The sequence below is a fragment of the Helianthus annuus genome, chromosome 9 (assembly GCF_002127325.2).
Source record: "Helianthus annuus cultivar XRQ/B chromosome 9, HanXRQr2.0-SUNRISE, whole genome shotgun sequence".
Lineage (NCBI taxonomy): Eukaryota > Viridiplantae > Streptophyta > Magnoliopsida > Asterales > Asteraceae > Helianthus > Helianthus annuus.
The window spans coordinates 43,847,049-43,861,633 of NC_035441.2; the positions used below are offsets into that span (position 1 = coordinate 43,847,049).

The 14,585-nt window shown below is 33.5% G+C and overlaps 1 protein-coding gene and 2 long non-coding RNA genes across 3 annotated transcripts; all 3 read right to left on the reverse strand.

Moving 5' to 3' along the window:
• Positions 1 to 2,564: 2,564 nt before the first annotated feature.
• LOC110874264 lies at positions 2,565 to 6,077 on the reverse strand. The gene is made up of 3 exons (XR_002555787.2): positions 5,869 to 6,077; positions 4,826 to 4,886; positions 2,565 to 2,832 (listed from the first exon to the last, which is right to left on the reverse strand). It is a non-coding gene; the product is annotated as an uncharacterized LOC110874264 (long non-coding RNA).
• Positions 6,078 to 7,509: 1,432 nt separating this feature from the next.
• Positions 7,510 to 11,276, reverse strand: LOC110874265. The gene is made up of 3 exons (XR_002555788.2): positions 11,067 to 11,276; positions 10,021 to 10,081; positions 7,510 to 8,032 (listed from the first exon to the last, which is right to left on the reverse strand). It is a non-coding gene; the product is annotated as an uncharacterized LOC110874265 (long non-coding RNA).
• A 2,292-nt stretch (positions 11,277 to 13,568) lies between these two features.
• LOC110875615 (secreted RxLR effector protein 161-like) lies at positions 13,569 to 14,336 on the reverse strand. Its single transcript, XM_022123816.1, has one exon. The coding sequence runs from the start codon at positions 14,334 to 14,336 to the stop codon at positions 13,569 to 13,571; it is 768 nt and encodes a 255-aa protein (XP_021979508.1).
• Between the last annotated feature and the right edge of the window lie 249 nt (positions 14,337 to 14,585).

Here is a 14,585-nt window from a genome sequence, read left to right on the forward strand (position 1 = left end):
TGAGGGTGTGACACTAATGGATCATTAATCATCCTAAAGGGCCTTCGTTGACAAAATGTAGCATGAACAACCTTACTTGACCATTGTTGCTATATGTTTAAGCAACATGCACATGATCGTCAATATATGTTTAAACCCTGTTTTATTAATCATTTAACAATATGTCGATATGTGCACATATACATACACTAAGACATAGATATATACATGCATAATACATGTATATAAATAAGTACATATCTATATACACACTAAATAAAAATAAAATATATGTAATTATTAAAAAAAGTAATTTGTTTATCGAACTAAATAAAAATAAAATATATGTAATTATTAAAAAAAAGTAATTTGTTTATCGTTAGAAAGTTATTTATTTATTATTATCAATACTATTTATGAAAACCTTTTTTTATATTTTTTATTTTGTATCATTAATAAAAAATCTATAATACATATACAATTAGAATTCCTTTTTATTTATTATTAGTTTTTATTTATTGATCATTATTAGTATCACTACAAGAATGCACCACCTTCAGCGGCGACAGTTGTCACCGGTATTGATGACAATTGTCGCCGGTATTGACTTTTAGCGGCGACCTCGCCGGTAAAGGTTCGCCGGTATTGATCGGCCGCTATTGGTCTGCTGTCGTCGCTAAAGGTCTTCGTCGCCGGTATTGATCGGCTGCTATTCACCAATTACACCTACATTATACATCCTTACATACATCTACATACACATACATACACCTACATACACAAATACATACACCTGCATATACTCATTTTCACCAAATACACCTACATTATACATCCTTACATACACCTACATATACTCATTTTCACCAAATACACCTACATTATACATTTTCACAAACATTTACATACAAACATACATTCTTACATATACATTTACATAACTAAACAAAATATTATACAGTTTCTAAACGTTGAAAAAATTAATATAAAACTAACCGTAATTTCAAGCTTTCAAGTAGATGTAGACCGCGGAGATGAGGTGGTGACCGGAGAAGTGATGGTGGTGACCGTAGAGGTGATGGTGGTGATCCGAATTTTCTTCCATAAACATAAATATACACAAAAACGAGCAAAAATTAAAGTCTATAACATGTAAAAAACAAAATAGAGAAGAGATTTAACAAAAAATAAGTTAAACTAACCGATTTGGTGAAAATTAGCGGTTCTCCGACGGTAAGATGAAGAGATTTGGGGGGAAAAGTGAAGGAGGAGGGAAGAAATGGCGTTGTATAGGCTTTTACAGAACGAGTATTACCTGCGACGACCTGTCGCCGCTACTGATTAGTTTGTCGCCGCTATTAGGTTAACCAGGATAAGATATGTGTGGCTGGGGATTAAAGTGGGACACCTAGCTTTACCGGAGAAAGCCTGTCACCGCTATTGATCCTAAACTGTCGCCGCTATTGCCTTTTTAATCCCCAACCGTTAGATCAGAATAATGATCAACGGCTGGGGTTTGGTTTTGACGCGGATCGACCAATAGCGGCGACACCTGGCCTGTCGCCGCTATGGTATCGCCGGTAATAGTATTCTTTTCTTGTAGTGTATTCACCTAATACTTATTTTTTATTATTAGATTTTATTTGTTGCAGTTATATCAAGGGATGTGGTTCTAGAACCGTATCTTTTGACTGCTGATTATTTTCAAAACACCTATAAGATGCGTTTACATAAAAACCGTATTTTTTCGCCCATGCTTTTTTTCACAACAAACATAAATCTTTTTTAAAACACCCATAAAATACGGTTAGAGAGAAAAACCGCATCTTATGAAAACACCATAACATCTTTTTAACATTATGTAGTAGTGTCCGAATGCCTTTTAACACATGATCACGAGCTAATTTTTATATTTTGTGAGATCAGAGTCATCATGAATAGAGAAGATTCGAGATGAATGGTAACAAACACAGGTATATAATAAGTCAAAAATGGAATAATATTAAGTTAGTTATCATCTCAATCCTGCCTACTTAATATATACACAAAAGACAGTGTGGACACCCGGCCATCAGCAGCAAAATGGTCAATAATATCATCTCAATCCTGCCTACTTCATATAAATAAAAATCAGGGATTATTTGGCAACTGACTTTGTTACCTTCGAGATGAATGATCTCATCAAGGATCAATCATGTGTCACCAGCAAAATTAATATTATTATTTTGCCCCTTTGCTTTTGCCGGTGATTAGATAATCATTATCGAACAATTATTATTTTGTATTACGTATAAACGATGTAAAAACAAGTAATTTAAAACTACAAATAAATTGCGAAAAAATTAAGTTGAAAAATCCAATAATCTAAGAAACTACTAACAAAAAGGTTAAATAGAATAATAAAGTCGAAATCTTAAAAATACAAAATTAAAAGAATACATTGATACAATTGATACAATGAACTAGTTAAGTCTGGAAACACAAACGTTTCTAAACTAACAAAAAGGTTAAATAGAATAATAAAGTCGAAATCTTAAAAATACAAACTACAATTAACTGAGAAAACAAAAATAAGTAATATATAATTAAAAATCCAAAGAATAAATCGATATAATGAACTAGTTAAATCACTAAACACATTTGATTTTGTTAGAGTATAAATAACTGACAAAACTTGTAACACCCCGACCCGAATAGGGCTGACGTGTCACTCTTACAGATATCAAAACTAAAACCAATCCATAACATTAAATAAAAGATCTTAATTACATTTTATTACGTTACTGAAATAAAGAATCTTGGTCAGCAACTTCCTAACGCTCCTCACTAAAATCCCATATTATCCCAGATTACCTGTAAAACAAATAAGACAAACACAAAAAGAAAAATACGGCTGAGCCAAAAGTTGCTCAGTAACGGAGAAATCAACAGTACAAGTAAAGTCATATCAGCGGAAGCAAAACACAACACAACAGAACAGAACAAAACAGAACAGAACTGAGACTGAACTGAAACGGTCATTGACACGATTACTGAAAACAAATGGGGCACATGACTGATGTAAAAACGGATACACGAACCGAACCGATCTGAAATTGTAACGAAAACTGATACGGAAACAAAAGGTAGACGTATACATAATTGTTACCGAACCCAACACAAACCGATGGAGAAACTAGAAACTGATACATCGTTGACCATGATGTCAAAAGCATTTTATCTTGTATAAACGGACTTATTTTAAAACATCATTTAAATTATCTAGTATTCATACAACAATAAAAATTAAATAGTCTGTAAATGAAATGTTTGAACAAATAAGAAAAAACTAATAACTATAGAATAGTTTAAACAACGTTTAATAATGCTATTATTTTTTTAAAACAAGATACTTGGCAAAGCTATTTTCTTATATTGAACGTTTGAAACTTCATCAGAATAAAATAGGTTATCAAATTCATAGCAAATCATAATTGGACAAAAAGAACTAATTTTTCCAACTTTGAAAAGTTATATTGTAAAAATAGAACAATTTAAATAATCTGGATTTCCGAATGAAACACTTTCAACCATTCCGTAAAACGACATGGGAAACAGAAACAAAACAAATAGCTAAGCCATAAAAACCATTTAAAATCCCATGATATCTAAAAGAAAAGAATTGTCGAACTATTATCTTTAAATACGCGTTTAGATTCAACTTCATATCTTTAATTAATCAATGTTCATAAGTTTATTATTTAATCAAAATAACTATTATTATAACTATTTGTAGAACGAAATTACTTAAACCGATTGAGAGAATCGACACGAAATAAAGACAGATCAAACGGCAAGAATAGAACAGACATTGAATCAAATACTGAATACATGTACTGACGGATACAAACTAAACGTATAACACCGGATCTAAATCTTAATCAAGACTGATACTGAGACAAAACTGATACAACCAGTACAGATACTGAGTCAAAACAGACATAACTAATACATAACAGAATCGGACATTGAACATAGTCAGAAGCATACTTAACCCAATACTGATCAGAAACATAACCATATGCGTACATATATCAGAACATATACTGAACATAACCGGAAGCATAACCCCATACATGATCGGAGGCATAACCAGATGCGTACAAAACATATCAAACATATCAGAACAGATACTGAACATATTCATATACAGAAACATATACTAACTTACACGACAGATATATCAACAAACTAAGTCGTGTAACATGGAAGCACCCAAAGCCATAAACAGAACAGACTGGTACACAGCTAGCTAGTCCATGCACCTATGAGATGGTGAGTGTGGCGTTCACCCATTATTCCATCTCCAGACAAACAAACTCAAACTCGGAGCTAAGATCGATCTATACGCCTCTAGTGGCCAAGGTGCTACACAAGCACAAGCTAGAGACGCCGTGAACTTTTATTACGCACTGTCACGATAAGTGCCATGCCGTTGACGCCCAAACGACAAGCCAGACATGCTTGGGTGACAGAGTACATATACTAAGGTCTTGTAAATAATTTACAAGTAACTGAAAATAATAATGACAGGAACATGCGACCATGAGTACAAGTCTGAGGTATGGCATGCTAGAACTCACTAGTAAACAAACATATACAAACTGACTCATATAATGTATCACATATCAAACGAGTACTAATATGAAATCATGAAAAGCAAACTTGAGACAGAGACAAAGATCCATACTACAAAGTAACAGATACGATAAAGATGAATACTATGATGAGAAGACCAAAGAATCCGTACCAACGAGTAACGAAAAATAAAATTACACTATGATGTAAAAGAAAACGGAATTCGTACCTTAGTTTAGCAAGTAAAGCAACAATCCACAATTCAAGTCATCCACAAAAAGTATGCAAACCTAAATCCCAAATCTACGGGATTAGTTTATTATGATTTAATTTAAAAGTTCGTTCTCTGAACTTTTCCCGGCGATCGCAAATTTGATGTAAGCGTGATAATTAATAAAATTCATTAATACATAATTAAAATCGTAAAATCATTATACTCATTTTAATTTAATAACTATTTGGACAATTATATAATCAGGTTACAAGCCAGAGGTAAAATTCAAGTAGACACAAAGACATACCAAACACACACCATGCACATCAGACTCACACACATGCACACTCATGGCACAAAACAAACATATCACCCACACCATGAAGTTTTTTATCCTACATAAAAAGTAACCAACCCTTTAATTTTACCTTCATACGCCTTCTTATTATAAGGATCATATATCAAACTTTATTGTTATACATATGTATATGAAATTCTATAAATTGGCGTGTGGCATATATGAACTTACAAACTCTTGATTTAATTCACACACCCCTACACAAGATACCCCCATACATTATATATTAATTAATTCATTAATTCATTACAAGTTGAGGAATATATACTAACGTAGGGTCAGACTTTTGTTTTACTTTGTTTTTTTTTTAAACTAATAAACTGTTTATTTGATTTTTCTATTGATGTACATTCCAAATTAAATATCTAATTTTCAACTCTTTATAGAAGAGTTATTTTTGCACAGACCTTTGTTTGTCATTTATGTTTTTTTTTTTAGTAAAAAAACTTCAAGGTTTCTTTTTTTTTTTTAACCTGTCTCTGCTGACTTGATCATATAAACACACGGACCGCACGCTTACATATCTATAACAACATACATACAATAGCCAACCTACGGAACCCTCTCACTCTCATCGTATCTCGCCGGCAAACAATCCAAACAAGCCCCAACCCTCGATCGCCGGAAATAGCCCACCCTCAACCCAAACCGAAAGTCCGTAGCAAAAACATATTAACAACAAGGGTGGTTGTTTGTCTACCTCTTAGATCGAAGCAACGGGCGCCATGGTGCTGGAAGGCATATGTAGTTACAGCGGACGTACGACGGTTCAAAGCGGTGGCGTTGGTGTGTGTGGGACGGCTGAAGACGTCGAAGTGCGCTCTAGGTAGTTCCACGATGGCGAGTAACTGTGGTGGTGTGACACAACGGAACAGATCGGAAACGATTTTGAATTGTGACATTTGGAGGTTTAAAAGAAAAGATTGACGATTGGCGAATCGTACTCCTTGATCTCCGGCCATTTTGATTGAAATAAATAAGGATTTGATGCTAAATATTTTAGGCAAATATCAATTGGGTCGGTTAAAGAGCAGCAAGCTATAATCTTTCATTTTAAAATTTAAAATTCAAAATAAACCCTCAAGGTATAAGGAAGTTATAATTACACCTTGTGGTTTGTTTAGACTTTTATTAACCCCTTAAGTTTAAAAATAAATAAATAAAACTGTTTAATCAATTTAACAAATTACAATTTTTTTATTACCTATATAATTATTTACTGATTTATTGGCTAAATAGAACGGCTGGTTAAATGTCGCTAGTCATTTTAATCGTTGATTTTACGATGTATTAAATTCGTTTAAAAATGGACTGAAATAAATTGACATTTATTATTTTAGGGTTTGTGAATATTCGGATATTACAATTATACCCCTCTAAAAAAAATATTTCGTCCTCGAAATTGCTAAGTACGATAAATGACAAAATTCAGACATAACATATACGAACCAAATTCAGATATGCTAATTGCATAAACAAAGGTCACAGACTAAAGAGAAAAAAAAACTAAGATGAACGGTAAATCAGGACTCAAACAAGTTAGAAATTCATACGAGATCAAGAAGATCAAACTTATCGAACTTCAAAGTTCTAAGACATAAATAGATTCGAATAGGCATTAATTTATATAATAGGAATCTGAAAGCGCATATATGTACATGTAATTTACGATTATGTTCGCGACCATAATTATAAATTACCTTACATACATGCTCTAACGGTCCTCCTGTTATGTATCTCAAAGACCTATCAAAATTGTAAGAAAAGGAAAAGTGAACGATTAACGGATGTCTTTTTTTTTTTTTTTTTTTTTTTTGAAATCCTAAGAAAAAATAACGAAGTGATCACTAATGCATAAGCGTCAATTATGCTAGGATATAAAACTGATGTGAAACATATTCAAGAGGTGTATGGAAGCTAGGTTCTTATGGCACGTAACTGGGTTAATTCGATGACAGAGTCACTTCAATCGCGTTATCCACAACGTTCTGAATTATTTGATGAATTCGATAATGAAATCACAATGATGATGGAATAACCATTCGATATAGTTGAGATACATTTAATAACTACGATTGTTTTTTTTTAAATCAAGATAAGCAGCAAAACTATTTACTTTAAAGAACATTTGGATTTAATCGAAAACTAATATTTTGTCGAATTTAACAATTAATCAAGTATCCATTTTCTATAACTAGAAAATTTATATTTAAGAAATAAAGTAACTTATATAACCTAGATATCAAAACAAAGTACTTCAGAACTCATGGAAATTTGGTGAACAGATACAGAACCAGAAGCGGAGATAAAAACCAACGCACAAATAAATACTGAGATAGATACTTAAAACATTTGCTGAATATACCTAACCACTAACTTTGAATCGAAATTGAAAACTAAAATTGACATCGAGACTAATGACGACACAAAACCGATGTGAATATTGCATATGATAGATACAACAAATACAGAAATAGAATCAGATACTCAACATGATCGTAGACAAGTTTGGTAGCGATAGAGAAAGGAAACCCCTCTAGCAGATAGACCCAAGATGACAAAATGAAGAGTAGCAAGACTAATCAAAAGGTAAAATCCTAACCCAACGTCTACCCATTAACTCACAGGTTTACTTTTTAAGGTTTAAATTTTCTACAGGAAAGAGCCTTTGCTCTGATACCATAATTGTAACACCCCGACCCGAATAGGGCTGACGTGTCACTCTTACAGATATCAAAACTAAAACCAATCCATAACATTAAATAAAAGATCTTAATTACATTTTATTACGTTACTGAAATAAAGAATCTTGGTCAGCAACTTCCTAACGCTCCTCACTGAAATCCCATATTATCCCAGATTACCTGTAAAACAAATAAGACAAACACAAAAAGAAAAATACGGCTGAGCCAAAAGTTGCTCAGTAACGGAGAAATCAACAGTACAAGTAAAGTCATATCAGCGGAAGCAAAACACAACAGAACAGAACAGAACAGAACTGAACTGAGACTGAACTGAAACGGTCATTGACACGATTACTGAAAACAAATGGGGCACATGACTGATGTAAAAACGGATACACGAACCGAACCGATCTGAAATTGTAACGAAAACTGATACGGAAACAAAAGGTAGACGTATACATAATTGTTACCGAACCCAACACAAACCGATGGAGAAACTAGAAACTGATACATCGTTGACCATGATGTCAAAAGCATTTTATCTTGTATAAACGGACTTATTTTAAAACATCATTTAAATTATCTAGTATTCATACAACAATAAAAATTAAATAGTCTGTAAATGAAACGTTTGAACAAATAAGAAAAAAACTAATAACTATAGAATAGTTTAAACAACGTTTAATAATGCTATTATTTTTTTAAAACAAGATACTTGGCAAAGCTATTTTCTTATATTGAACGTTTGAAACTTCATCAGAATAAAATAGGTTATCAAATTCATAGCAAATCATAATTGGACAAAAAGAACTAATTTTTCCAACTTTGAAAAGTTATATTGTAAAAATAGAACAATTTAAATAATCTGGATTTCCGAATGAAACACTTTCAACCATTCCGTAAAACGACATGGGAAACAGAAACAAAACAAATAGCTAAGCCATAAAAACCATTTAAAATCCCATGATATCTAAAAGAAAAGAATTGTCGAACTATTATCTTTAAATACGCGTTTAGATTCAACTTCATATCTTTAATTAATCAATGTTCATAAGTTTATTATTTAATCAAAATAACTATTATTATAACTATTTTTAGAACGAAATTACTTAAACCGATTGAGAGAATCGACACGAAATAAAGACAGATCAAACGGCAAGAATAGAACAGACATTGAATCAAATACTGAATACATGTACTGACGGATACAAACTAAACGTATAACACCGGATCTAAATCTTAATCAAGACTGATACTGAGACGAAACTGATACAACCAGTACAGATACTGAGTCAAAACAGACATAACTAATACATAACAGAATCGGACATTGAACATAGTCAGAAGCATACTTAACCCAATACTGATCAGAAACATAACCATATGCGTACATATATCAGAACATATACTGAACATAATCGGAAGCATAACCCCATACATGATCGGAGGCATAATCAGATGCGTACAAAACATATCAAACATATCAGAACAGATACTGAACATATTCACATACAGAAACATATACTAACTTACACGACAGATATATCAACAAACTAAGTCGTGTAACATGGAAGCACCCAAAGCCATAAACAGAACAGACTGGTACACAGCTAGCTAGTCCATGCACCTATGAGATGGCGAGTGTGGCGTTCACCCATTATTCCATCTCCAGACAAACAAACTCAAACTCGGAGCTAAGATCGATCTATACGCCTCTAGTGGCCAAGGTGCTACACAAGCACAAGCTAGAGACGCCGTGAACTTTTATTACGCACTGTCACGATAAGTGCCATGCCGTTGATGCCCAAACGACAAGCCAGACATGCTTGGGTGACAGAGTACATATACTAAGGTCTTGTAAATAATTTACAAGTAACTGAAAATAATAATGACAGGAACATGCGACCATGAGTACAAGTCTGAGGTATGGCATGCTAGAACTCACTAGTAAACAAACATATACAAACTGACTCATATAATGTATCACATATCAAACGAGTACTAATATGAAATCATGAAAAGCAAACTTGAGACAGAGACAAAGATCCATACTACAAAGTAACAGATACGATAAAGATGAATACTATGATGAGAAGACCAAAGAATCCGTACCAACGAGTAACGAAAAATAAAATTACACTATGATGTAAAAGAAACGGAATCCGTACCTTAGTTTAGCAAGTAAAGCAACAATCCACAATTCAAGTCATCCACAAAAAGTATGCAAACCTAAATCCCAAATCTACGGGATTAGTTTATTATGATTTAATTTAAAAGTTCGTTCTCTGAACTTTTCCCGGCGATCGCAAATTTGATGTAAGCGTGATAATTAATAAAATTCATTAATACATAATTAAAATCGTAAAATCATTATACTCATTTTAATTTAATAACTATTTGGACAATTATATAATCAGGTTACAAGCCAGAGGTAAAATTCAAGTAGACACAAAGACATACCAAACACACACCATGCACATCAGACTCACACACATGCACACTCATGGCACAAAACAAACATATCACCCACACCATGAAGTTTTTTATCCTACATAAAAAGTAACCAACCCTTTAATTTTACCTTCATACGCCTTCTTATTATAAGGATCATATATCAAACTTTATTGTTATACATATGTATATGAAATTCTATAAATTGGCGTGTGGCATATATGAACTTACAAACTCTTGATTTAATTCACACACCCCTACACAAGATACCCCCATACATTATATATTAATTAATTCATTAATTCATCACAAGTTGAGGAATATATACTAACGTAGGGTCAGACTTTTGTTTTACTTTGTTTTTTTTTTTAAACTAATAAACTGTTTATTTGATTTTTCTATTGATGTACATTCCAAATTAAATATCTAATTTTCAACTCTTTATAGAAAAGTTATTTTTGCACAGACCTTTGTTTGTCATTTATGTTTTTTTTTTTAGTAAAAAAACTTCAAGGTTTCTTTTTTTTTTTTTTAACCTGTCTCTGCTGACTTGATCATATAAACACACGGACCGCACGCTTACATATCTATAACAACATACATACAATAGCCAACCTACGGAACCCTCTCACTCTCATCGTATCTCGCCGGCAAACAATCCAAACAAGCCCCAACCCTCGATCGCCGGAAATAGCCCACCCTCAACCCAAACCGAAAGTCCGTAGCAAAAACATATTAACAACAAGGGTGGTTGTTTGTCTACCTCTTAGATCGAAGCAACGGGCGCCATGGTGCTGGAAGGCATATGTAGTTACAACGGACCGTACGACGGTTCAAAGCGGTGGCGTTGGTGTGTGTGGGACGGCTGAAGACGTCGAAGTGCGGTCTAGGTAGTTCCACGATGGCGAGTAACTGTGGTGGTGTGACACAACGGAACAGATCGGAAACGATTTTGAATTGTGACGTTTGGAGGTTTAAAAGAAAAGATTGACGATTGGCGAATCGTACTCCTTGATCTCCGGCCATTTTGATTGAAATAAATAAGGATTTGATGCTAAATATTTTAGGCAAATATCAATTGGGTCGGTTAAAGAGCAGCAAGCTATAATCTTTCATTTTAAAATTTAAAATTCAAAATAAACCCTCAAGGTATAAGGAAGTTATAATTTACACCTTGTGGTTTGTTTAGACTTTTATTAACCCTTTAAGTTTAAAAATAAATAAATAAAACTATTTAATCAATTTAACAAATTACAATTTTTTTATTATCTATATAATTATTTACTGATTTATTGGCTAAATAGAACGGCTGGTTAAATGTCGCTAGTCATTTTAATCGTTGATTTTACGATGTATTAAATTCGTTTAAAAATGGACTGAAATAAATTGACATTTATTATTTTAGGGTTTGTGAATATTCGGATATTACAAAACTAAAATAAGTAATAAAATTAACTTTACACATCTACTAAATAAAGAGTTTTCTCCCTGTCATATTTTTTAGAATGGACTGATTTCAAAAGGCCAAATCTAATTACAAAATACCTCCAGGCCACAATCCATACCTTCAAAGTCTCGTTCTTCCTTCTTCTTTAATAAAAAACCCTATCAATACTCCACGCGGCAGTTGTGGCTGACGAGCGGAATTATTCCATATTTTCACTCATCTATCCAAACTGAATTCCATTTGGTCAAATGTCATTGTTGGATCTTGGTTCAAATAAAAAAAAATGCTTCACCGGACCCCTTTACAAAAATGTGCCTTTGTAAAACACGGGCCCTGGCCGGTGGTCCTCCCCACCCACCCCCAAGGCCACCCCTGTTTATTGATTTAAGGAACGAATTTACTTTGTTTGTCGGGTCAAACAACAACAAATCTTGGATCTATATTTCTGGAAGTTGGATCTATTTCAATCTATTATTATATTTATATATTATCTAAACATTATCTAAACATTTAAAATGTAACTCTGGCAACAATACTTTGACACTATTGGTATACCTTCCCAGTTACCCATTTGCCGAAGATATAGCTTTTTCGTTTTTTTTTTTTTCTCACACGCCAACTAATAGGGAAGAAATAGTACTTTCACACTATTGGTACATCTCCCCACGTAACAATTACTCGGTTGTTCAAGATATTGCTTTTTCATTTTTTTTCTCACACCAACTGATAGTCACTAATTCCAAAAGGTAAATCTCTCGATAGATCCATTGAGTGGGTTGGACTCAAAGAACAAGATGAATAAGAGAGAAAATGATTTGCTTTAGTTTTCTTATCTCCTTTCTATTGAAAATAACAAAGCCTCTTTGTATGCTTACAAACAACTAATGCAAACTGATAGAAAATTAAATTAACCCACTACTTGAAATAAAAGACTATTGTTAGCAAAGCAAATGAAAACATGTAGGTAAATAGGAACCCCATGATGGCATGATGCGTGGGGATAGATGGCTATTTAGGGATAGATGGCTATTCATAACATCTATTGTTATTGTTGTTTTTATTTTTGTTATTATTATTATTATTATTGTTATTATTTTTGTTATTATTATATTTATATATTATCTAAACATTCTCTACACATTTAAAATGCAACTTTGGTAACACTACTTTGACGCTATTGGTACACCTTGTCCCGTTGGTCCAAGATATAGATTTTTTTTTTCATTTTCTTTCTTTTTTTTTTTCTCACACGCAAATTGATAGTGACCGGTTCCAAAAGGTCAATCTCTCAATACACCTATTAACTTTTAGGTGGGTTAAACTCAAAAAAAAAAAAAAAAAAAAAAAAAAAAAAAAAAAAAAAAAAAGACAACATTTTCAATTATCTTATCTCCTCCATGTTGAAAATAGCATAACCTTTCTATAAGCTTACAAACAACTAATGCAAACTGGCAGAAAACTAAATTAACCCACTTCTAATGAAATAACCCACTACTTGGAATAAAAGACTATTATTATTATTAACAAAACAAATGAAAACATGTAGGTAAATAGGAACCCCACGATGGCATGATGCACGAGGATAGATGGCACATGTCTCATGCGCCCTTAAAAAGCGTCCTTGTCTTCATGGACAGAAAAAACACCATGGTAGGCGCCATTCGACTCTTGCAACCGCATATGGTGTAATAGGCAATGGATTTATTATTTATTCCATGCATACAAAGAGAGCTATCATCCCAATATATAGAGGGAAGCTAGAGGCAGTAAATAATACAAGTAAATACATGTAAATAAATAAGAGACTTTTGGTATTATCTAACATCCCCGCAAGCTGAACGGTGGCGGACCAATGCGAAGCTGTTGACGAAGAGACTGAAATTGAGAACTTGGTAGACTCTTTGTGAAAATATCCGCAACTTGAAGCTTGGTAGGAATAAATTTAGTCATGAGTTTTCCCGCAGTCACTAATTCACGTAAGAAGTGATAATCAATGTCTATATGTTTTGCTCGTTTGTGAGAGACCGGATTCTGAGTGAGAAAAATAGCACTTTGATTGACACAAAGAATGGTAGGTCGACTCGATGGTAAGGCATGAAGTTCCTGAAGAAGATGAGTTAACCAGACAATCTCCGCAGCTGTATTTGCCATAGCTATGTATTCAGATTCACAACTGGAGCGAGCGACAGTGGGTTGCTTCTTTGCACTCCATGAGATGAGGTTTCCTCCCAAAAAGATTGAATACCCATAAGTGGACCGTCGTGTCTCTAAGCAGCGAGCCCAGTCAGCATCGGAATAGCCAAGCAATGAAGTCTGAACAGGACGACTGTAGTGAAGACCATAAGAGACAGTTCCTTTGAGATAGCGAAGGATCCGTTTTACTTCCTGAAAGTGCGCCGTGGTAGGAGCATGTAAAAATTGGCTGACTTGATTTACAGCATACGCAATATCAGGTCGTGTGATCGTGAGATACTGTAGAGCACCAACAATAGAACGATATTGAGTAGTATCCGGAAATGGGGTACCTGCAGAAACAAAAGACACATTTGAACTCAAAGGCGTGGGTGCAGGCTTTGCATCCAACATCTTTGCACGAGTTAAAATATCCAAAGTGAATTTAGATTGATTTAAGAAAAGTCCATTGCTAGTGTAGGTAATCTCCAACCCTAAAAAATAGCTGAGTTTCCCGAGATCTTTGATGGAAATTCAGTATTTAGGGAAGAGATGAAAGAGGACATGACAGAAGTTTGATTACCGGTAAGGATAAGGTCATCAACATAGACTAGGAGGTACATGACACAGGAGTCACGTTTGAAAATAAATAGAGATGGGTCA